General features: G+C 45.9%; 1 protein-coding gene across 1 annotated transcript in view; it reads right to left on the reverse strand.

Moving 5' to 3' along the window:
• Nucleotides 1-4,530: 4,530 nt before the first annotated feature.
• The window catches only part of PGM5 (phosphoglucomutase 5), a 209,984-nt gene continuing 188,705 nt past the window's right edge, over nucleotides 4,531-25,809 (reverse strand). Inside the window, exon 12 of the mRNA XM_077759298.1 lies at nucleotides 4,531-6,213. Within this exon, the coding sequence (XP_077615424.1) occupies nucleotides 6,124-6,213 (90 nt within the window). The 3' untranslated portion in view covers nucleotides 4,531-6,123. The remainder of the gene's footprint in view (nucleotides 6,214-25,809) is intronic.

The raw sequence follows: 25,809 nt of genomic DNA on the forward strand, positions 1-25,809 counted from the left end.
TCTTGGAAAGCATTAAAATATATATGTATATTTCAACAAATCCCCCTGTAAATCTCTAGAATTTGGAATAAAGGAGACTTTGTTGCAATACTTCGATCTTTCACCGAAAGTTCTTTGTGTCTCAAGATACAGATCCATGCATTTTTAGACTTGGGACATTTATTTTAAAACCCACCCAGCTCTATTGTATTTTATTATATGTTTTAATACAAGAGGACAAGTCAGGTTGCAGGGTGGAGGGAAGAGATGCAGGTTGACACATTAGCACTTGGACAAAAGTCTTCATCTCTCCGGGCCTCAGTTTCATCAATCAATTGAGAAATTGATGCTGGGATTAATATCTAATTAAGGAATATCTCTTATAGGATGGGGTCTGCACCATGAACTTTTTGTGCTTTTGCTTTAGCCCTTATTATACCCTTCAGAAATAAGCGCAGTGGTTGTTCCCATTTTACAGATGCATAAACTGAGTCCTTGAGACATTAAGAAACTTTCCAAATAACATACAGTTGTTTCCAGGAGGGTGAAGCAGGGTCTACCGAGGGGCGTGAGAGGATGTATTCACTTCAGACATGTGGGCAGGTGAACCGTGTCTTACTTCCCTCCTCTCACAGAGCAGTCTGGACTTCTGTCCTCCTTCAGAAAGTGGGTCCCAAGAAAAATGGAGCCCCGGGGTAGGTGCAATACCTTTCATCCCTTGGGCAAGCAGCCAAGCTTGCTTTGGGGTTTGCTTTTTTTTTTAATATAAAAAAGATTTAAAGTATTTTTCATTGTCATTGACATACAATGGGGTTTGCTTTTAAAACGTAAATAAGCCCTCCACATTTTCTGCCTAGGAGCTCGCCCCTCACCTCCTGGTGTAGTTTCCTTCTCTCTGATCATCCCATCGATGATGAAAGATGGTCTGGACAGTGGGGGAAGGAGGAAGATCTTTCAAGGAGGAAGAGGGTTGTAGAGATGGAATGGAGCCTCCGTGGCCTCCTCATCCCCATTTTTGCTGAGTGCACCGATTAAGCACATCCAGACAAATAAATGGGAAGCCACATAAAAGGAAATCCTGGTCCCTTTACATGAAACATAAATTTGGGCATCCGTGATTTGAGTCCTTGACACGAAGGGAATAGCTGGATATGAAGGTCACCCACAGTTGTCCAATGGGAAGATGATTATTTACCTGCAACGCAATTGATTATCTTTCTTGTCATCTCTTTCCATCGCTCTACTGAGATTGTTCTCCTGAAATGTTCCCTGGGGTCTGAGAACATCCACTGACCTGAACAAAGTATGTCACTGGGCTTTTTTCCAGAGTTTGCATTCATAGCGGATGGTTATTCCAACTTCTGATAGTCACATGAAACATGCTAATTTGGATTTACATAAAAGAACTGTTTTGATCTCTTTACTGCAATAAATTTTGTACTTAAACTTTCTTCTCTTTCATCACTGTTTTGTCACCAGAGGGGGGAAAAAGAACATCAATAGGGGATCCTAAGTCAAAGATTGATTCTCCATGTGCAACTAATGCAGCATCAGGATGAGTTCATCTTTTTGAAAACCTGAACATGACTGAACATCAACTATTGATTCAGAAAATAAGTTAGGTGCTTTTTGGAAAGAAGTACTACTGATAGACATTTATTACATTCTTAAAAACATATGAACTCTGAATCACGTTTGCATCAAGGTCATGGGGATTACCCCAAACAAATCCCACCTTGAGAGGCCCAGCAATTAAGACCCAGTGGAAAAGTCAGAACAAAAGTGTTCCATTGTGCTTCATAAGACTTCACTGGCCACCCCTGGGAGATTGACTAAGGAGTCAGACACTGTATCCCCTCCTCTTCCTTAAGTTTATGGTGAAATTAACAGTGACGGGTGGGGAACCACAGTTCCCTGGGTGGCAAGGAAGGCATGTAGGCTGTAAGAGTGTGGGGAAGAGGCCAACCTGCACTACAGTCTTCACTCATTCCTCCTTCCAAATGTGAATGGTAGGCTCACCTATTGACCAGGAAGGGAAATTCTCAGAGGCGATGGTTCTCTAGTACTTTAGTCCTATAACATCCCTCTGAGTAGCAACTTTAAGTACTCCCCCAACTCCCCGCCCCCAGATGTGCATCACAAGGTCAGTTATAGTAATTATGCCGCATCTTTTGCATACCTGAGATGTAGCGGGTCTCTACTTGACCTCTCCACTCCGAAACTCCTTTTACTGGAAAGTCTACCCGTACCTACAATATTCTACTTAAACACACAGTCTTTGGTGAGGTATCTCCTCAGCTCCCCTGAGGGAGAGGCACCTACTAGGCGCTAAAAGACATGAAAAGATGATAAAGACGTGGGTATATAATGCATATCTTCCCCATGTTCTGTAATTTTCCATGACAGGTTATGCTGATTCACATACCAAATGGACTGTCAACTGCATGACCCACTTCCGCCGATAAGGACTCTAGCTGATCAAGGTAGAAAAGGCATCTGCTAAGCTCTGCCCCCTCTGATAATCTCTTGCTGTTTGTAACTGTTGAAGGGCCAGATACTGATTTACAGGCAGTTACATCATTTCAAAAGGCACACGATTCCTCAGGCCCTCCTCCACTTGGGAAAAGAAATGTCCTCCAGGCAGGTGTCTGAGATTCAGTGTCCACATGCTCCAAGAGCACCCAGCGCATGATCAAGCAATAAAACCGAGTCACCTGTTATGTCACTACCAGTTCCCCACAGGTGCTTTTCAGATCCCACACACCTGCTGTGGCAGACGGCTATGGCTGCCAAAGTAAATCCCATGCCTGACGCTGACCCGCAGTTGGCCAATCAGGAGTCAGCACACCCTGGGCCCTGTCATTGCCTGTATTATCTGCAGAGAACATTGGCTCAGCACAGTCAACTGTCCGCCCAACGTGCCGCCATGGGGCTGGTCATCAGTCTGAGACTTCCTGTGTAGAAAGCCTTCAGGTCATGTCCAAGGCCTTCAGTCTGAAACGTCACACAAAACTATCTGTTCCGTGAGTACTGTGGATATAGGCTGTACCGTGGGTCAGTAAGATTTCACACATGAGCTCATTTTAATAATGGCTGTCTGCCATTCCCAAGGTCAGCTAATAAACTCAAGAATCATGAGTGAGGCAGAACAATTTTTTTTTCTTCTAAGGGACTGGCTGACATCCAGCAGGATCCTTAGAATCCGTGGTTCCCTCACCCTAAATTCCTCCCTGCCACGTATGCACACACGTTTCCAAACACCCCCCGGGCGGGCAGTGGCCCTGCCCTGGCTGGGAACCAGTGCATCACATACACCATTGCTCCTCATTGTTCTGGCGGCACATGGTGTAGCAAGGAAACCCCTCCACATCAGCCGAGTAGAAGAGGGGCCCTCAGAGTTGCCACACTCCATCCGTGATATCTTATAACTGCCTCCTGTGGTCCCCACAAAATTCTTGGACCTCTCCAGTCCTTCACTCTTCCGAAAGCCCTGTGGCTGGAGGTTCATCTTAGGACAGAAAGACTGTTATGTGCAGGAAGGGGACTTCCTGTCTTTAACCTCTCCTAAGGATAAGGCAAGAGCACACGCATGTGCAGTTCAGCAAGAGAAGCTTGGGTTTTACATAAAGCGGAAATAATATTCCGGCAATGTGAATCTGAGCAGGTTTCAGGAGAGAAAGGCTTGTCCTGGGGCCCCTACACGACCTCCTCCTTGGCAATCTAGCTGAGAAGAGGCTCAGTAAAAACAGGTGGCTGTGCAGTTGCTTCTTTCCATAGCTGGCCCCAAACACATGTCCCGCCTGATATTTATAACGCGGTGTCTCCCCCAACCTCACTTGCCCACACCGGCCTCCCACCGGACCCACCGCCAGCCTCCTCTCCAGCTACCCTACCTCTCAACTCCTGGTCTTTGCTCTTGCTACACCGACCCCTGGTGAAATGATATAAATGGGTGTGAGTTCCGGGAGACCCCACTCTTTGGGAAATGCATCAAGTGCCTTGGGTCTTATCGTCTCAGAGTCAACCTCGCTGTGTTTCCCAAAGCAGGGTGCTTGTTCCTCTCTGCTGATAGTCAGGTCCTCCTCATCCCGAGTTACAAAGTCCCAGGAGCAGGAATCATGTTTTATACGTCTCACTGCACCGAAACCAGGACTCTGTAGAGAGGAGCTGCTCAACCAGTGCTTGCCGAATGAATAAACGAATGAGTGAATGTATGCTTAGGCTGTGCCAGACACTTACGCTAGAAAACAAAAACAACAAAAACCAGAATTTGTAAGCGGGGATTAATTTACATTTGAACTTCAAATTTAGAGGTGGCCAAAAGTTCAGCATCTTGAGGAAAATCACCTGTTTTCTGATGCAGAGGTAAGCCTAATAACACATGCAGGTGTGGGGACCCACACACAGAGCTGTGCAGAGGACAGACGGCCGACACGGGCATCCACTTAACACCGGTGATAAATGTCATACCCTCGTCGCTGATAAATGTCACAACTTTAGAATCTCTGCTCCAAGCCACCCTTTATCATTATGAAATGAAGATACTTACGATGAAACATCAGTTGCCAATTTATTTTTCTGCTGACTCCCCAGGGCAGTTTTGAGCAATTTGCCTTTTCTGGTTCCATCTCCGTAACTGAACGAAAGCCAGCCTTTGCCGGCGTTCTGAAAGACAGACTTAGCAACGTGGGACCACGTATGGCGGAACACACAAGCACAGATCCACCATCCAGGCATATGGTTGAAATAAGGAATTTCTTTTTTATTGGCTACTAAGTGTCCTAGCAAGTTTCTGACAGAAGCAGAGAGAGAAATCGGAAACAAATCCCTTACTGGGAACATCTCCCTGCTTGCCCTAGTCCTGACTACAGCAACAACACATTGCTTAACAGTCAGAGCGCACCGCGTCATCTGTGGCGACAACGGGGTAAGCGAGAGGGCCGTTCCCAAGGAAGCAAAACATATGCAAGCAGGTCCCACGCCCCACACCGAGTGTCCTGGCTGAGGACAGACGGAGGCTGCTAGGGCCGCAGGATTCTTCTCCTGGGCAGAGAGCCGGTTGTGACCTTCTGGTTTCCATCAGGGGGCCCCCACCCCTCCTCAAGCCCATAACTACCACCAATAAGGTTTTCTTCCAGTAAGTACTCTATTCCCCACTTTCACAGCAATTACATGATCTCCTTCTACAGCCACTGTAAGTAAGATGTGAACCACGTCCAAAAGGTGGCATTAAAATAGACCCTTATGGGAGATAAGATAGCAGAGAGAGAGAATGTCAGAGAGACAGCAGACATGGTGGTATTCTGTCTCCCCAGGAGGAATTAATATAAACCCATGTATCGCTCTACATGATGGCCTCAAGGAAGCGCTGGTGGAAACTTAGACACTCACGTGCAGAGTCCTGTCGAGGAAACCACTCTCCACCTGCACGATGATTGGCTGAATCTGAAAGAATGCAGCCAGCTTCCTAGCGAAAACAGTATTATTTACAAAGTAAGAGAGAAAAACACCCTTTTGATATGCTTCATTGAAAGTGTGCCAATGTGATCTGCAGAATGCTTGGGAAGGGGTGAGAGAAGTCGGCTCAGGGACTCCGGGGAGATGGGGGGTGGGGAGGGGGCCATACGGTGGCTCGTGGGCATGAGGCACACTATTAGGGGGCTCAGCTTCCCCTCCATGGGGAGGCCAAGCCCTCCACCACACGGAGGAGAGTGTTCTGAGCTCTACCCAGCGTTACCTGTGGCTTAGGGTCAGTTTAATTCTGGCACTGTGCCCGGACCAGGACTTCAGCACCTTGCCACACCTAACACGGATGATGCACAGATACCGGGAGGGACAGGCTCCCAGCCCACCTACTCTTTCCCCAAAAGGTGAGGTTCCTTTGCGTGCTAAAATGTAGATATCAAATGATAGTGCAGGTTTCACAGACAACTGAAGCCCTGTTGCATTTGGAGGAACTGAGCCAAACCCAAGCAAAACAGATTTCTTCTCTTCCCAACCGCCCCTCCCCCACCCCCGCCAACAAATTATCTTTTTTTTTCCCCCCAAAGTCATAAAAGGCACAAACAGGTAGCAAGAAGGCGTGGGTGAAGTGTCTCCCGCCAAGCGCTCTCTTTTGGCCCTCGTCACTGAACTTTCGTCCATTCAGGTGATGACCGTGGGGCCCCTCCGGCCGGTTCTCTCATGAATCTGGGAGATTTTCAGCGCAATGGCTATGAGAGGGCTCAGCACCGCCTGGAAAGGGAGGAAAAGCAGACTATGAACAACGCACCTCAGTCACAGGAGGCCGTTGGGATTGGGTTCTGTCGCAAGCATCTGGGTTCAAGTACAATTTGCGGCTTGTAGGCAGAGTCACGGCTGGCGGGATACCTGGTTCCTCTTCCATAAGAGGAGAGTGGAGGGGGTATGACGGGGGCACAGGGGAAGGAGATGGTCTCCAGAGTCTTCTCCGAGCTCCCCCAAAATGCTGATCTCAGGAACCTGCCAACCCAGCTCCCAGAACACTGGGGCATTTCGTGAACAGAGCTTTGGGAATTAAGGAAGTTCAGAAAACACCACAGTCTTCCTCTATGACATTCCCCATCCTTGACACCACGGACCCCCTAGGAAACACATATGCACACCAGAACTTGAGGACAAACATTCATTCTCCAGCCTCAGACCATAGGCCTGAAGAGCCTACTATCTTGATGCTTCAAGAGAAGACAGACCAATCCATCGGCCAGTGTTGCAGAAAGAACTGCTCATTTCTTCCCACCAAATAACACGGTGGCTCACGAGGCTCCTCAAGGTCTCCTAGAAGGAGGGTGGTTTAGAAACCTAAGCGATAGATTCGCAGAAAGGCAAAGGACAAGGAGAGGAGAATCCTTTCTCGGCCTCTAGCTGCTGATCAGGTCACAGGAGTCAGGCGCTGTTTCCCAGAGCGCGGGACATGCACACACACACAGACGACGCGGGAGGTTATTTCAGACGGTTCACGGACACGGCGTTACCTACGAAAGGTGAGAAAGTTACTCCGTTTTCCGTTCTTCTTCAATCCTCCTAATTTCGTCAAGAGGAAATTCTGTTCGCTGCCAATCTTTCATAGAGTAACCAAAACAGAGCGTGCCTCAGGCAAGCATTTCCTAGATAGAAGGTAGTGTCACTGCAGCTTTTACTGAGTTCATTTCTGTGGTGAGCTTTGATTTATCAAGGGACACTGGGTTATTGTGTTTTTTCATGTAGATGGAAACTTTCTATAATAAATAAGTATTGAAGTGAAAACCTAGTAAGTCCATTTCAGGACAAACACCACTACAAGGATACTGATGAAAGACACGTTTGGGAAATGCTGGCTTAGGGAACAAAGCCACCATGTCACTTGTGGAGGGAGGAGAGGATTCTGCTACTTGCAACCCTCACCTCTTCCTGACAAACAGAGGGATGAAGGGAATGTACGTGTTCTAATTGGACAAAAGCACAAGCAAATGCCCGGGGTCCAAGGACAAGTACAAGAGCCCAGTGTGTCCTGAGTGGAGTATAGACACAGGGTAGTCCTGAATCACATGTGGGCGAGCCCTGTTTGATTTTTTTAATGCTTTATTCTATTTTTGAGAGAGACAGAGTGCGAGCAGGGGAGGGGCAGGCAGAGAGGGAGACACAGAATCCGAAGTAGGCTCCAGACTCTGAGCTGTCAGCACAGAGCCCATTGCAGGGCTTGAACTCACGAATGGGGAGATCATGACCTGAGCTGAAGTTCGATGCTTAACCAACTGAGCCATTCAGGTGCCCCTGTGAGCAAGCCTTGTTTAGAGGGGTCTAAATGCCAGGGCAAAGGGTAGGGATTTAATTCATTAGGGCAAGGGGAGATGTAGTTTTCTGAGTTAAAGGTGACACGATCAGCCCTGGGCTTTGGAAAGACTGTTCTAGAAGCAAGTCTAGTATTTAACACACTTATGGCTAACTGCATGAAGTCATCTTACTTATGAAGAATACTGGACGGAGAAGCTCAGATATAATCTTACAAGTTAGAAGGAAGATGAAAACGTTAAGTAGACACAGCCATTCCACAAGGGCGCAAGCACTTCTGTCTGGTTCCGCAGCCGCGAACGTGACATACAGAGACAGAAGTTTTTATTTTCTTTTAGTAACCCAACTGGTGCCCAGAAAAATTTGCTACTAGCACATTTTGTGAGGCCAGATTCCATGTGATGCCCGTACCGTGGCATCTGGATTCCGGGGAGCCCAGTACCCACTTTGTACAGAGATCAGATTATTAGCTTTTGGCCTCTTTCCTGTCTTCTCTTCCCTCTCCCCATGCTCCCGGCTTCATTTGTTGTTGCTGTTATCTAACTCTTCATTAACACCTATGAAAGAGGTTAAATGAAGACAGAGAACAAGAATGAAAACTCAATCACTTTAACTGAGGTCCTGGAGGGTAAGTAAAGATAAACTTTATTTTTTTTAAAGTTTTTATTTAAATTCCAGTTAGTCAACATACAGCGTCATATTAATTTCAGGTGTACAATATTGTGATTCAACACGTCCGGACATCACCCGGGGCCCATCACAATAAGTGCCCTCCTTAATCTTCACTGTCTGTTTCACCCCTCCCCCCACCCACCTCTCCTCTGGGGACCATCAATTTGTCCTCTGGTTAACAGTCTGTTTCTTGGCTTGTTTCTTTCTCTCTTTCTTTAATTCCACTTGCTCCTTTGTTTTGTTTCTTAAATTCCATATATAAGTGAAATCATATGGTATTTGTCTTTCTCTGATTGACTTATTTCACTTAGTCTAAGACTCTCTAGCTCCATTCATGTTGCACATGGCAGGATTTCATTCTTTTCTATGCTGGGTAATATTCTGTTGTGCTTTTTTTTTCTCTCAGACTTAGGTTAGGATTAGGGCCAATATCCCATCTATTTAACAAAACGCAGTGAAATTGAACTTGACACTTCAAGAACTAAAAAAGTAAGACGTATTTTATTTCACATCATTGTGAGCTTCGAGATCAAAGACTTTCAACTCCAAGTCCTTAAGTGATGGTATCTACTGGCAAGACAATAGGGAAAGCACAGTTTTAACTGATGCTGTAAACACTGCAACATTTTCTGGACTGATTTCCATTGAACTGGTAGATAAACAAGCCTAAGCTTTCTGTTTCTGTAAAACATCCTGAATGAGGTCACCAGCCCAGGACCTGTGACCAGTATATCACTTTTGAATATTGTCACCTACTTGAGCCTCTAGCCATTGGTTTACGTGCTTATCAGGAATCGGTTAAGTTTGTTCCTAAATATGTTAACATCTGTTAGACTTGTCGTTTAGAATATGCAATTATTAAACTATATGTAAACCAGTGAGATGTGAGTATATGTAAGATTTCCTTCTATTAAAATTAAGTTGAATGTTTAGGAAAGAATTAGGTAATGACAATGAGCTAATGCTGTAAAATTAATGTGAGTGAGATACAGTGAAATAATGGGGAAGGATAAAAAATGTACAAAGGTCAAGATAGGGTATTATGCTAAGAGAAATAAGTCAGTCAGAGAGGAACAGATATCATATGATTTCACTCATATGTGGAATTTGAAAAACACAACAGATAACATAGAGGAAGGGAAGGAAAAATAAGATAAAAACAGAAAGGGAGGCAAACCCTAAGTGATTCTTTTAAAAACATTTTTTTTGGTTTATTTTATTTTTGAGAGAGAGAGAGCATGAGCCGGGGAGGAGCAGAGAGGGAGACACACAGAATCCGAAGCAGGCTCCAGGCTCTGAGCTGTCAGCACAGAGCCCAACGTGGGGCTTGAACTCACTAATGGCGAGATCATGACCTGAGCTGTAGTCAGATGCCTAACCGACTCAGCCACCCAGGAGCCTCACCTAAGAGACTCTTAAATACAGAGAATAAACTGCGGGTTGCTTGAGGGGAGTTGGGTGGGGGGGATGGGTGAAATGGGTGATGGGCACTTTAGGGGATGAGCACTGGGTTTCGTACGTAATAGATGAATCACTGGGTTCTACTCCTGAAGCCAAGATTACACTGTAATCTTGTAAACACTTTCTTCAGATGGCTTCCCAAGTGTCTCTAAATTCCCACTAGCTATAAAGACATTAAAAGTGAACATTACTGATGAATAATGAGGGGGAATCTTTTTAATAAAGATAATCACACCACCAAACAGTGTGCTCATATTCAAAGAAAAGGTCTTGGGTCAATATTAAAAGACTGACAAATAAATATATATTTATATGTTTTGTGTTAAAAATACAATGGTCAAGATATGCACTTAGTTACCTCTTTTTAACTCTTTCTAGATTCACGAACCAAGCACTTGTCCCTTGCTCTGATCATGTCAGAGAAAAAGGCTTCAGTGGTACTTATGCATCATGAAAGGAAAGGAACACAGTTTTGGAGACTTCCTATAAGGAAGACCTTGAACACGGGGGCTCCCATCTGGAGCAGAGAGCTCCAGGCCAACACGGCACAGAAGATGTGGACCATGAAGGTTTGGGAAGGAGGACATGAGTGACGCTCACCACGGACTGAACACTAGGGAGGTCTTTGATCCACTTTCCAGCAACCTAGAAAGTCTTCGGATGTTTGTATGACCCTACAGAGTTCTGGAACAGGCCCTCCCTAAAAATGCCCAAGATTAAAATCTTTGCCAACCTTGTAGAATAGAAGCTTCAAGTCATAAATTAAGGATCATAAAAGCAATGTCTTTTTTTCTTGCCTGAGTGTATAAAGTAAACATACAGGTACTAGAATAATTGCCCACGCCATGCAGGCAAGAATTTTGTTTACCTTGGGGCTTTTGAAAGGTGCTTTCTACTTAGGAGGCATTCAATGGATATCAGTTGAATAAATGAATGCTATATCAGCTTGGTAAAAAGAAGATGATGAGGTAGACAGAGACTTCTAGGGCCATAAATGCAGAGTGCTCTGGGCAAGTGGGAGGGTCAATGGAAGTTTGTTGGCATGGTTTTCTTCAGAAATCACAGCGTTTATACATGTGAATCCCAAACACTTTTATCATCCACCATGCACCATGGAAAAGAGTGAGGGGAGATTAATTTTCCCGAGGCAATGGGGAAGGCCCTCAGAACGAGGAGTGAGCCAAGGAGTTAAAAATCAGAAGCCTGGGGAAGTGAGATTTCCGAGACAGAACTAGAAGCACAGAGCATGAGAAGCAGAGAGGAACACGGGCTTTGAGTTTTTCTTGTTACAGATGAGGAAACAGAGAGGAGCCAGGTTGGGCGCAGGGTCACATGTCTGTTTGGTGGCTGAGCGAAGAACACAGTGATGCCTCCTTGACTGCTCCTTCCAATCCATCCCCGATACAAGGAATCACAAGAAAGACAGATGGGATCAAAGGAGTGAAGGGGGACAGATGATGGAACAGTGGGATCAATACCCACTGCACCAGACAAGTCCTAGTGCAGGTGAGCGGTCAGACGAGATGGGCCAGCCATCTGCGCTGACCGAGAGGAGGAGGGACAGCGGGAAGAAGAGTATTTCCGGTTACGTGAACGCATTAGAAGGTCCAAGATGACTCTTCGTGAATGGAAGGAATAAACAAATACAGACTTTCATCCATGAGGAAGAAAACATCCTTTTTTCTACGAAGTGCTTGACATAGTTTTTCTATGCTCAAGGGCGGGAAAGAGTGAGTGCCTCTCTTGCTGCAAATGGAGTCGGCAATGTATGCATCCAACAGCACTCTCAGTGGGGCTCCAGTGTCTTTCCTTCATCTTGGAGGACTGTCTGGTTAATAAGCCAACCAGGCTGAACAGAGAACCAGAGCCTGTCTCTATTTAAAATGTTCAGATTGTTTATCATAGGTTTTAACTGCACTGGTTTTAATTTCTTTAAGTATATTTATTTATTTTGAGAAAGAGAAAGAGAGAGGGAGAGCACTTCATGAGTAGGGGAGAGGCAGGGAGAGAGAGGGACAGAGAGAATCCCAAGCAGGCTCCATGCTGTCAGCCCAGAACCCGACTCGGGGCTTGACCCCACAAACCCATGAGATCAGGACCTGAGCTGAAACCTAAAGTCACATGCTTAGCAGGCTGAGCCACCCAGGCATCCGGGCATTGATGCTGATTTTTAAAATTATTGCATTGATATATTTATTTTGATTGCTGAGTTTTTGTGCCTCTTTAAATTTTGCATCTTGCTAACCTCACCCTAAGCCCAGGCCTGTATTAGGTTTTAACCTGTTCATACTCTCTGGAAGGACGGACAGAGTTTTTCCTTGCACTTTTCCTCGAATCCTCACCTCCTTGATGTTGCTGTGGTGGTGGTGTTGATCCACGTGCATGTAAATTGGGGCCATAAAAACAAACCCCTAAACAACTGAACTTCTTACACTGACTGACAGTAGACAGGAGAGGTGTAAATGATCTGAGTGTCACCAGACTCAAAGTAAATACTGAACTGATATTTTTTTTTTTTTGAGAAAAACAAAACCTTAACTAGAAACACCATCACTTATTAAGTCAGATTTGTCAGAATTTGTGGAGCGAGCCCAGCGCTGGGCTGGTCTTGAAGGAGGAGTGTGTTTCTGTGGTCAGGGAGCTGCGGGTGTGGGGAGGACCACAGTGGGTAACGGCACTTATTCCAGTGCCTGGTTCCGGGCAGGTCATACCACCCGGGAGAGCGCAGCTCACTCACCACCAGAAGATACAGACCCTCTAGAGTCAGTAAGGTAGGAATTTATACCAAACTCCACTTTCACCTGATTCTTAGGGCCCGCCTGCATCTCCACTCCTGCTGGTCTGCCCACCCGCATCTCGTGATTTCATGCCAACATTGGGTTTCAGTCCACGTGCTGTTGGTTCGGTTTAGGCAGTGGATCTCAAAAGTGAACATGCATCAGAATCCCCGGGGGGGAGGGTGTGTGGAAGCACAGGCTGCTGGTCCCCTCCCCGAGTTCCTGATCCAGGAGGTGTGGGGTAGGACCCAAGAACGTGCTTTCTAACAAGTTGCAGGGAATGCTGACACTCAGGTGCAGGGACTGCCCTTTGCCAGCCACTGCTCTATGGTGCTGGTTACTAGGCCTGCCTAATTCTTTGTTCCAGCTCAAGGCTCGGTTTTCTTTTCTTCTTCTTTTTTTTCATGATTTTATTTATTTATTTTTTTAGAGAGAGAGCACAAGTATGGAAGAGGGGCGGGGTGGGGAGAGAGAGAATCTCAAGCAGGCTCCATGCTCAGGGCAGAGACCAACATGGGGCTCAATCCCAAGACCCTTGGATCATGACTTAAACTGAAATCAAGAGTCAGATGTTCAACCAACTGAGCCACCCAGGCACCCCTCAAGGTTGGGTTTTCTTGTTCACGTCACACAATTCCACACTCTGCCACAGCTGACCAGACCAGGACGGGGTCCCTGACCCACAGGCGGCCATCAAAGGCTGGTCAGCCACCTGCCAGATAACCGAGGACAACACATAACCCAGCTGATCAGGCTCTTTCACTCAGGGATTAAACTGATAGGTAATGAAAGAATGAAGTGGTTAACACTGGGAGCTAAATTAACCCTGAGGTTATAATAATTAGCCACGAGGGTGCCACGGTAACCCAGGGTTAGGCCAAAGCAGGGACTTGGAGAAAGATGACAAAGAATTGTAAGAAGGCAGAAAGAAACTAGGAAAAATAAAGATTGAAGAGAGCACAGGGAAACAAAGAGTTGGCAGAAAGGGAAAAAATGGTGACTCCCAATAATCTCTAAAGGAAAGATCCATTAGCTCCAGCCAGGGAGGCCTGGATGTATAACTTTGCTCAAGGTCTGGCCTTCGGGACCTGGCCCTATGACAGGACCTACCCTTGGATTTCTTGAGGTAACCTTAGTCTCTTCGCGCTCTGAAAGAGATCAAACTTTCAAAACAAATGAAAACAAAATCGCTTTGATCTAGTAAACTCACCCCAATCATGTTTTCCTTGGATCATTTTGAGGGACTGTCATTGCCCAGCTTTCTACCACCGGTGAGAAAAAGCTTTTGTTCCCCATTATAAAACAAAACTTCTGGCAAACCAAAATTAATGTCCTCACCAGACCAGCTCATGGCCGCCATGGCATATCCCACTAATCTCTCCAGCGGCTGGGCCAGAAGTGCTCTTGGGTGAGCCTTTCTCTCCCACATGCAAGCAGCTGACAACCCCAGGGATCATATATTCGCAAGGGGCCGCCAACCACCCACTCCCCTCTCATCCACTGCTCCCTCCTCTGCCAGCCCCAGCTTGCAGGGGTCTGCTCATGTTCTCAGCCTCACCATCAGAACTTCTCGGACCAGACTTGTTCGTCTGATGCCTTGGGGTAAGTCTTGGGTGAACTTTCCAAGGCCATTCTCGGCCCCTCTTGGCAGGGCGGTTAGGCTCTGCATGGCTGGGTCTCACTCTCTCCGGTGGGCAGACTTACAGTCTCCAAGATGTCAGGCTCAGATCCCTGGAGTGTATAAATGTGACCTTATTTGGGGTGGGGGAAAGGTTCTTTGCAGATATGATCAGGTTAAAGATCTTGAGATGAAATTTTCCAGCTGGGCCCTAAAGGCAATCACAGCTGTCCTCAAGAGAGAGAGTCGGTGGGAGATCTCACACAGGCACTCAGAGGAGCTGAGAGAAGAGGAAGCCTGAGGTAGAGATGATATCGTCAGTGTGACATGGTGACCGCAGAATGCCAGCCTCCTGGACAGGGAGAGACCCATTTCTATTGCTTCAAGCCACCAGGTCTGTGGGACTAAGTTACGGCAGCCACAGGAAATGACAATGCCCTTCCTTTCCAGGAGCCGCTCCTGGTCTCACACCTTTGCAGCTCTGAAACTGTGACCCCTGAGCCTGAGGCAGCCCACCGCCCCCCCCTTCTCCACAGCTGCCTGTGCTGAGTTCAGAACCACGCTACAATCTCACCCACCCCTCGAGGCTGCCTTCCTGAGACCTTCCAATGACCCCACCCCACCCTGGGAGGCTCCCCCCATTCTCCAGAATGTTCACTTGCTTCTCGGCTGATTCCTTTCATTTCTTGCTTTACAGGAATTTGTAGAGTTGTTTTTCCTCCTCTCTCTTCCTCAACACACTTCAGTTAAATTCTAAGTTGCTAGAAGGCAAATCTTTTCTTACTGTCTGTTTTCCTCATGGTTTGTGTCTTGCCCATTAGAAATGCTAAAAAAAAAAAGGAGGGTTTGGGAAATGATGTTATCAGGTGAACTTTCCAGCATTTAATGTGTGGGTGATCTGGGAAACCTTGTGCTTGGTATCCTTCACCAGGAAGAGACAAAACTGTCCATCCATTTCCCCATAGCTTCCTCTACAATCCAAAGGAGAGTCCAGGCTTCATGGTTCTTTCTTTTAAAAAAATTTTTTTTAAATGTTTTATTTATTTCTAGGAGAGAGAGGGAGAGAGAGCATGAGCAGGGGAGGGTCAGAGAGAGAGGGAGTCACAGACTGAAACAGGCTCCAGGCTCTGAGCCGGCAGGCAGGACAGAGACTGACGTGGGGCTTGAACCCACAAACTGCGAGATCATGACCTAAGCGAAAGTCGGACGCTTAACCAACTAAGCCACCCAGGCGCCCCTCTTTAAAAAAATTTTTTTAATGTTTGTTTATTTATTTTTGAGAGAAAGAGAGAGCAAGCAGGGGAGGGACAGAGAGAGAGGGAGACACAGAATCCGAAGCAGGCTCCAGGCTCTGAGCGGTCAGCACAGAGCCTGATGTGGGGCTCAAACCCACAAACTGTGAGATCATGACCTGAGCTGAAGTAGGATGCTTAACAAACTGACCCACCCAGGCACCCCCTGACTTCATGTTTCTTAAGCCAGGAACCCCTCTTTGCTTGGGAAGAGTTAACAGGTTCTTGAGGGATTCTAATTAGCACTACCTACCAAGATGGTGCTAGTGCTGGGGTGAAGGCGTCACCATCCAAACTTGAAAGGAAAAGAAAACTGTCCAATCCAGGGAAACAGTAAAGGGAAAGGACTCTGCGTTCTGGAAATGGTGGGAATGTGAGCCCCACTGGGTGCAATGACGCTGAGGAGGGCTATGGGCAGTGGCAAGGACCGCTGGAGCAAAGTGCCTGTGCCCTTGCCCAGAGCAGTGCCTCAGCCAGATGGTGGGGACACCACACAGACACGGTGTCGCAAAACAGCAGAGAGCACCGCCAGTCACAAAAACTTGCACTCTCCCCAGGAAAGCACGCACCCTCTCCGTGCCTCCGTCCCTTCTCTGTGCTCTTAGATGCTTCGGAAAAGGGAGGGAGCCTCAAATGGCCATTTGAGTATATGTGATTCTTATACTCAACTCTGTGAAGCTACTGAGTTTCCTGCTAACTCAGAGAGGGGCGACCAAGTTAGAGATTGTGCGTTCTGCACAACGCAGAAGTGTAACATTCCTTGCATCTCAGGAGTCGTGGAGCAAGCCATACCTGTTAAGATTATAAACTTGGAGTCATCCTCTGACTGGTTTCCAAAACATCCCAGCATTGGAAAAGTTTTTGATTTCAGTGCCCTTTAAATCCCGAACACTCATGGGGTGCCTGGGGGGCTCAGTCGCTTAAGCCTCTGACACTTGATTTCAACTCAGGTCATGATCTCACGGCTCTTGGATTCTGTGCTCACAGCACAGAGCCTGCTTGGGATTCTCTCTCTCTGCCCCTCCCTTGCTTATGTACGCACTCTGTCTCTCAAAATAAATAAATAAACATTAAAAAAATCCAGAATACACAATGTAACAGAGAGTCAAGGACAGAGGTCTGTAACCCTCAAGGCCACTTAAAAGGGCTCCTGCCCAAAGGGGTAAGTGGGGTTGGGAATCCATCCCAAGCCCATCTCAGAAGATGGCAAGGGCCACACATCTTCCCAGGGGAAGGGGTGCCTTTGTCTTCCCACAAAGATGCCATCCACCAGCCTCTTCATCCTGCCCACTCTCACAGGTGGTTTCTCCAGTTCCCACAAGGGTGCCCTATAAGACGCCACCTGGGTTACAATCGCCCAGATTTCAGGTAAGAAGGATGACTGGCTATTTTATTTTATTTTATTATTATTTTTTAAATGTTTTTATTTATTTCTAGGAGAGAGAGAGAGAGAGAGAGAGACAGCGTGAGCAGGGGAGGGTCAGAGAGAGAGGGAGACACAGACTCTGAAACAGGCTCCAGGCTCTGAGCTGGCAGTCAGCACAGAGCCCGACGCGGGGCTCGAACCCACGAACCGTGAGATCATGACCCAAGCGAAAGTCGGACACTTAACTGACTAAGCCACGCAGGCGCCCCAATGACTGGCTATTTTAAACCCATTTGGGAAGCATCTAGAATAGGAATTATCCCCGAAAACAAAATCAAATATGCTTTTGCAGATAAAAATTAAGCAAAAATGCCAAACGCTGCAAACGTTCTGCTCTTTATTATAATCCATACCACGAGGACCGTGACTTTAATTCCTCTTTCGTGCAACACATCTACCTGTCTTGATCCACAACAGAACTAAAATTAGCCAAAATGGAGACTGTGAAAAATGACTACATAATTCTGAATTCTGAGCCCCACACCCAGGGGACCATCCATCTTGTCAGTATCAGGAGCCAGGTCTCTGCAGAATCTCTCTTCTGAGAGAGAGAGCAAGCCTCCCCAAGATAGATGCTGATGAAACACTCCCCAAGAATGCAAGCAAGAAATAAAGCAGCACTTTGGGACCGCAGTGACAAGCTTGGCTAGAAACCACAGTGACCAGGCAGGCCCAGTCTCCTCCACCACTCTCTCCACTCCCGCCATTGATTTGGGACTTGAGGAGGTGAAAGGCAGCCCCTAGGATACAGACCCAAAGTAAAACAGAAGAGTCACAAAGATGATTTTATTTGTTCAAATGTGAGCTCTATTTGGCTCCATACTCAGAAGTATCCTGTGGAGATGGGGGGCGGGGGGAGAAAGCAACACCAGTGACAGGCAACAGACAGAGTCTCGTTGCTCTGTCATTGTCCTGTGGTGCAAACGCAAACCAAGCTGTAAGATGTGACAGCTTACGTTTCACAGAACTGCCCCCTAGAACAGTTCCCTCTTCTCTCCCTTTATATCCTCCTTTCTGTCACCAAAAACATTGTGAGAGGATGGGAAATGACTAATTGGTTCAGATCGCCATGATGTCTGCCCACCCTCCTCAAGGGTCTCTACTGTGTCTTCCACATTTCTCTTCATGGGTATAGTCACAACAGACTTCAATGGTTTCCTTGAAGTGGAACACATTTACCAATGTGGAGGGAAACTACAGTTGCCCACCCGACTATTACCACTCACAGAACTGTCAGCAGAAATCCAACCACACGATTGAAAGCAGGGTTAAAAAAAAAAGAACCACTGTCCCATTGGTGTTGCTCAAAGGACTCTCCTTGTAAGCATTCGCCTCCTCTTTTTACTTCTGTTCCAACCACTTCTGAAAGCCAAGGTCTAGGTAATCAATCACTCTTTAAAACAATAATGGTTGGAACAATAATGGGATTCAGCATGGCTTTCCACATATGGATCCCAGGAAGTGTTACTCCTTATGGATGCATTCAACGTTGCCAAAGAAACCTCCCAGAGGTTGGTCAGAAGACTATTACCTGAGGATGAGGGAAGAATCACCGAGGATGCTGTTAGGGGCTCCTGTCATGGCGACCCCATTTTGGTGAATCTGGGGACCAATCAGAGAGTGTGTAGTCCTGACAAGCTGCTGGAGTGATTCTGATGCATACCCAGGTCTGAAAACCATGTTTAACAAAGTGTCAGGCTACTCAGTCTACAAGGAGCAGTATGGAAGAGCAGTTACAAGCAGGGACTCTGAAGCCAAAGTGCCTGGCCCCACCCCCTGTGAGCTATGCGACCTTGGGTAACCTCCATGAGCCTTAATGCTCCTTACTCAGAATAGGGGGCCCTGACCTCAAAGAGCAGCTGTGAGGATGAAATGAGCTAATGAACAGGAAACACTCAAAACAAGCATGGCACCCAGTTGGGGTGGGGCTGTGTAAGCAGTGCTGTCATCCTACAAACTAGTAACTGAACAGGGCTAACACTGGAGCACCTTCAAAGCCAGCCCCAAGGCTATATTGAGGCATGCAAAGTGGAGGTTGATGGCCATCCAGTCTGCTCTGTTATCTCTTGATTTTTACTGGCACAAAATTTGTATATACATTTAAAAAATACTGTATATATGTGTGTATATATATATATATATTAATATTTATGTACAGTAAAACCTTGGTTTGTGAGTCTAATTCATTCCAGAAACATGGTTTCAATCCAAAACACTTATATTATCGAAGTGAATTTCAAGAACCATTGGCTCAGTTGTGATCGATCATTTGATGTTCACCGTCACGTACTTGTGTTGCAAGATATCGCTCGTTTATCAAGTTAAAATTTATTAGAAATGTTTGCCTGTCTCACAGAACACTCACAGAACAAGTTACCTGCAATCCAGGGTTTTACTGAATACATAAAATATGAATTGAATGCCTTTAGATGCCATGCCACTTCTAACTAGCAACTTCCCTCCGTTTTCTGCCTGGCTGTCCTATTTACATTGGTGAGTTATCCAAAGACACACACTGGTGAGCGTCTCTTCACATGGAGAAGAGACCTATGGATATATCGCCAGAAAGCTCCAAACTGTACTTCATGGTGTCCTCAAGCCAGATCTTATACCCTCTCCAGCCTGGAAGAGCCCCTGAGTTTTAGGGCTACACAGACCAGGGCCCAGTATAGAACCTATACCAGGACTATGGGGCACCTCTGAAGAGCAGTGGTTCATAGATATGGGTAGTCACGCATTTTCCCTCAGGGTGCCCTGCAGGATCATTAAACCCAGCCAGCTGGGAACCCCACCTGGCTGCCCAGATCTCCTCACATGTGACGTAATCACTGGACTTTGAAATTTGGTTTGTGTAACAGAATCTGAGTGTATTCACATACTGGTTCACATCCATCCAAACGAGTTCACATTTATATGCTTTGAAAAGATTAGTTAACAAATATTTGGTTCCAAAGCCCTTATAGGTCTAGGCTCAGAAAGGCTATTCAAAATAGTAAGCGTAAGCTCCCTTTCTTTCCTGGCATTAGTTGGTCACTTTGGTAGCCATTTGTGTCACACACCAATACCGGTGGCTCCTCTCTTCCCTGACACAGAAGGCTGAGCTTCCAGGTCCTTCTATGGCCAGGTGGGGCCTTTAGACAATTCCGAGCCATTGCTTTAAAACTGGAGAAGATGTGGTCGCTTTCGGCCAAAGCTCTTCTGATTACAGTAACCAGCCATGTTCCAGATGCCCGGACCCTAAAGGACAAACAACGTGGAGCAGAGCATCCAATAGAGTTGTGGGAAATACACACTGTGAATAAGAGCTAAACTTCATTTTCACTGAGAGTTTTGAGTTGTTGGTTACCATGACATTATCTAGGTCATTTTGACTTATAAAAACACTAGTCACTAATAGGAAGTGAGAAATGCATTTCAAAAACAGCTTCCAAATAAGATGGTAGGAAGAAAAAGAATATGCCTTGGAAATTCTATGCTGCTGAACCATCTTTGGCTTTTAGGTGTGGGGCCATCTTTATTATACCTGATATTTTGAAGCCAATTAGAAAGATAAGAATGAGGTAGTAGTTTTAAAACACTCTGAAATTCTGCCCATTAAGAGGTAGGGGTCTACGGGCTCTGGGTGGCTCATTTAAGCATCTGCCTCTTGATTTAGGCTCACGTCATAATCTCAAGGTTCATGAAATCGAGCCCCATCTGCTAGTGATTCTCTGTCTCCCTCTCTCTCTCTCTGCTCATCCCTGACTCATACACACACACTCTCTCTCTCTCTCAAAAATAAATAAACACTTTTTAAAAAGAGGTGGGATTCTAGTCCCTCTTCCCTTGAAACTTGGCAAGCTTGCTCAACCGATAGAGTGACTTTTAAGGCTGGGTCACAGAAGGCCCTCCAGCTTCCCCACAGTGGCCCATGACCTGTGTGTACAAGTCTGGCCAAAAGATGAAGAAGCCTCCAGAAGATTCTAGATTCCAGCCATGTGAGTCCCTCTCTATCCCTCTAGTCTTCCCATGGAAGACGCCAGACATCAGGGAGCAGGGGAGTGAGGAATCCTATTCTGCCATGTCCGAATTCTTGACCGTGAGCATGCTCAAATCATTGCCGTAGTGTGCCGCAGGGGCCGGGGAGTGGTTAAGCATTAATAGCTGACCGGAGCAAAAGGTAAGAAGTCTCAACAGTGCTGCAGGCCGCTACACTGCTTGACTATTCGTTAGGTCGGAAAGGAAACCCAGGCTTAAGTGAAATGGGAGACCAGACAGTATGTTGGGTGAATGCATCATTTGGTCGGGCTTGGGTTTATTCCATCTCCAGCACTTAGTAGACAAGTTGCTTCGTCTCTCTAAGCCTCATTTCTGAAGCTGGGATGCTAATGACAGGTCCTGATTCACAGGATTGCTGTGAACATGAAATGGGAGACGATGCGGCCTTCATAGCACCTCCAGCCCTGCATTCAGGGCTCTGTCACCGAAAGCTGCCAGGAGGCCTCACCTGCTAAATCGGCAGCTTGCACATATGAACATCAAGTCCATGCCTACTCTTGCCTCAGCAGCCTGGGTTTAGGTCACAGGCACCAGAATGACCTCCATGGCAAGATGGAGACAACTTCCTGGCTTCGCCGAAATCTCAGGGAGAAGGAATCCTTCCTTTTGCCCTCATCCACAGATCGTGCCTTGGGTTCTTAAGTTTGGATTCTTTGGTGATTTCTTAAAAAATATTTTTTATTTATTTCTAGGAGAGAGAGAGAGACAGCGTGAGCAGGGGAGGGTCAGAGCGAGAGGGAGATACAGACTCTGAAATAGGCTCCAGGCTCTGAGCTGGCAGTCAGCACAGAGCCCGACGAGGGGCCCGACCCCACGAACCGCGAGATCATGACCTAAGCGAAAGTCGGACGCTTAACTGACTAAGCCACCCAGGCGCCCCTCTTTGGTGATTTTTAAAAGCCGACACTGAGGACCCACTATGTGCCAACCACGACTCCAATTCATGTGTTGAGTGAATCTTCATAAAGGCCTAGGAAGTAGGTGGTATTTTCCACATTTTACAGATGAGGAAACTGAGGGACAGCCTCCCTCCAAGAGTTAGTAATACTCTTTAGGAGCTTAAAGGACTCTCTTTTGATGCTTGTCTGCAAAATTTTTATCACAAATAGATGACTTAAAAATGCATGTAACCAAATGCTTTTCTGTATCCATTTTGTTACTACTTTCTCACTTAATTGCCCTTGTGATAGTAGTCTGCATTACTGCATGCCCCAGCATATAACTGGACATGTTCCTGTGGCACGCAAAGAATTTATGTTGATGCTGGCTGATGAGGTATCTGTATATTTCCATTAAGTCAGGCATGTTAACTATGTTGTCCAAATAGTCTCTAGTTTTACTAATTTTGGTTTTCTACTTGTTCCAATTGTTGTAGAGAGGGGTGTTAAAATATCCCAGGGTGATTGGACATTTCTCTATTTCTTCTTATCAGTTTGGTCAATTTTTTTTCTCTATAATTTTACAATTGTTAGGTCTAACTGGGGGAATTAAACTCTTGATCATTCTGATGAGCTCCTCTTTGTCTTTAGCGATACTTTAGACCTTTATCTGAAACAAACAAAGCTAGATTTGGGGTTATTACTTTATATATCTTTTAACATTTTTTGAACTTTCTATTTTTTGTTTAAGGTATGTCTCTTCTAGGGGCACCTGGGCGGCTCAGTCAGTTAAGCGTCTGACTTTGGCTCAGGGCATGATATCACGGTTCTCGGGTTCAAGGCCTGCGTCAGGCTCTGTGCTGACATATCAGAGCCTAGAGCCTGCTTTGGATTCTGTGTCTCCTTCTCTCTCTGCTCCTCCCCCACTCATGCCCTCTCTTTCAGAAGAGTGAATAGACATAAAAAAAAAAAAAGATGTCTTTTTTAATGAGCTTTTGTCTTTTTAAAAAATCTATACTCTGGCTCTTCCCTTGGGGCATTTATTTCATCTACGTTTAAAGAAATAATGAATATATTTGTATTTAAAAATCTACCACCCTACATGCTTTTTGACCCACCTGTTTTTTCTTCTTCTCTTGGATGTTTTTTAAGTTGTGTTTTCTGTGTTATTCTCTCTTAGACTGTAAATTAAACATTTTCCTTTTATATTTTTGTGATGGTTCCCAAGAAATCACAAGATGAATCCTTGACTCACCAAAATCTAATAATGATCTATACCTTTACTTTCCTCCGAGCTATGCAAGGACCTTAGTATACCTTAAGTAGAATTGATGGTGCTTTATAGCTATTCTGGCTTTCTATTTTACTTCTCTATAACAGAATGTGATAAATATTTTCAGCACCAGAAGGCATTACTATTAATGTGTTATACAGCCAATGTTTATATAAATCAACCTTCTTTTCAGCCTTTCTTTGCTTTTTCTTCCTCGCTGCATCCTTGAGCCTCCGTTGAGGATAATTTTCCTCCTAACTGAAGGATGTCCTTGAGACCTTGTTTCATGTGTGTCTGCCAGCAGCCCATTCTCTCAGTGTCTGTTTGTCTAAGTGTCTTTATTTTGCTCTCGTTTTAGAAAAATCATTTCTAGACTGTCAGTTATTTCCGTCTTCTGATTTTCGATGTTGCCATTGAAAAACTGGTTGTCAATCAATCAACTGTGTCTTTGATTTTCATTTTTTTTTTCCTTTGTGGTCGGTCTTTGATACTCTGCAGTTTTAGTTGGATGTGTCTCGACATGAATTTATATTTATTTATCCTGTTTGGGCTTCCAGCACCAGTGAGCTGATTTCCTTTGTTGGTTCTGGAGAATCTTCAGCGATTACCTCTTCCAGGTTTACCAGTACCCCAGTCTCTCATCTCTTTTTGAGATTCCAGTTGAATTCTGGTAGACTTCACTGTGTCTTTCACGTTGCTTACCCTCTAGTCGGTATTTGTATCAATTCTTGTGCACATCACTTTGTCTCTTCAAGTGCCTGTCATCTTTCATAGTCGGCTGGCCATTTTGCTTGAAAAATTGCTCAGAGAAGTAACTTGAGACTCAGAATAGCTTCCTTCATCATCTGAGGGAGCTAATAGTGCAGAGCTGTGGATTTATAAACCCCCTGGACTACAGTCTGCACTCTGTATTTTTGGAGTGATTCCCTTTGAGTTTACAATCGAGAATGGGTATTGTTGTGCCACGATCTCTGCCTTTGGTGAGGTCTTAACTCTAACCATTTTTCCTTCAGCCACATGTCAATCTGCCACACGCTGTGCCTCTTAGCTGCCCCTCTGGTGAGTCGTCCGGGCAGCAGAGGCCGGTGGTAATAGACCAGGTTTTCCACCTGGACCTGAGGCCAGTCACCTACACTGTATGTACTTGGCCATGAGCAGCTGTTCCTAGCACCTCCCTAGACAGGCAAATGCCGTAGCCTAGAAAGTGCTCTGGCTCACTTCCCTGAGCCCAAACTCCTTCCCTATTCATGTTACACTTTTATTAGATCATTGGTCACTGATGCCTTTCCAGAAATGCTTTAATGTATTTCTTTCAGCCTCTTTTGTCCAGAGGGAGGGTTAAATTGAAGCACCTAGCCCACAATTACTAGGAGTCCTTCACATGGGGTTTTGTTTGTTTTGTAATCATTTTCCTGCCAGTATTTAAAAATCAAAATTCATTTGGAAACTCAGATTTCTAAAAATCCGGAAAATATGGCCACGCTGGGCTCATCTATTCACGAGGCAATAGCTGGAGAGAGCTGAGTTGCACTGGCCACCCTGCCGTGCTCTACTGTCTGAAACTAGCCCGAATCTAGGATTTGCTGCCTATCTTTCTGGCGTCTGAATTTGCTGCCACAGAATAAGCAATAATGGAGCAGAAGCAATGAAATGCTTTTGATATTAATGAGTATACATTTTACCTGGTTACATATCCAGGAATCTAGGACATTCTAATTAAGATTTTCCTCTTTTTCCAAAATAGACGTTCCCACTAGGAGGGGCTTGAAGATGGTGAAGGAAGGCTGGCAGATTTGCAGAAGGAGCCCAGGAAACTTCTGGGGAGTGAAGGGACTGAGATCCTCCCCGACCCCTATTCTCTGAGACTGGGTTGTTTGAGTTCTCAGCATGGACTTGGGCTGACCGGAACTAAGATGCAGGAATACAAGTTAGGAACCATCTCCTCTCAAGCCAGCGCCCCCTCCCCCCCCCAACCACTCGCTGGGCCACCCTGGCAAAGCAGCTGAGAAGGAAGCCATAGACCAGAGATGCTGAGACCCGAGGCCCACTTGGGCAGATAGAACTCCCAGTTGAGGGAGCCCGGAGAGCATGGTTCTTGTCCTCTCCCCACCTGAGAAACTACCAAAGCCCAGGCAGCCAGCTAGGGGAGGCCCAGCCTCACCACCCCCTTCCAGGCCCACCCACAGTGGGACCCACCCTGGGGTGGTGATACTGTCCATAAAATGAAATTCACATTGTCTTTTCTCATGGAAGGTCAAAATTTTTAAAAAAGGATTGAGAATATCAGAAGTGTTCTCGGCTCTTTGCATGAAAGGCACCCAAAGTCACCCCAATCAGAAGTAATTGATACTTCCATTGATACTAATTATAATATTTTCCAGCATATGAACTATTGGGATTTCTTTGGTGGCCTCCATAAACCCTTTTAAAGAATTTGTGAATGGTATTTGGCTTCTTTCAAAAACGTTAACTTCTATGGGCACCTGGGTGGCTCAGTTGGTTGAGCATTCAACTCTTTCGGCTCAGGTCATGATCCTAGGGGCATGGGATTGAGCCCTGTAATGGGCTCGGTACTGAGCAAGGAGCCTGCTTAAGATTCTCTCTCTC

Source organism: Crocuta crocuta, unplaced genomic scaffold, assembly GCF_008692635.1.
Source record: "Crocuta crocuta isolate KB4526 unplaced genomic scaffold, BGI_CrCroc_1.0 scaffold41, whole genome shotgun sequence".
In the NCBI taxonomy this organism is placed as follows: domain Eukaryota; kingdom Metazoa; phylum Chordata; class Mammalia; order Carnivora; family Hyaenidae; genus Crocuta; species Crocuta crocuta.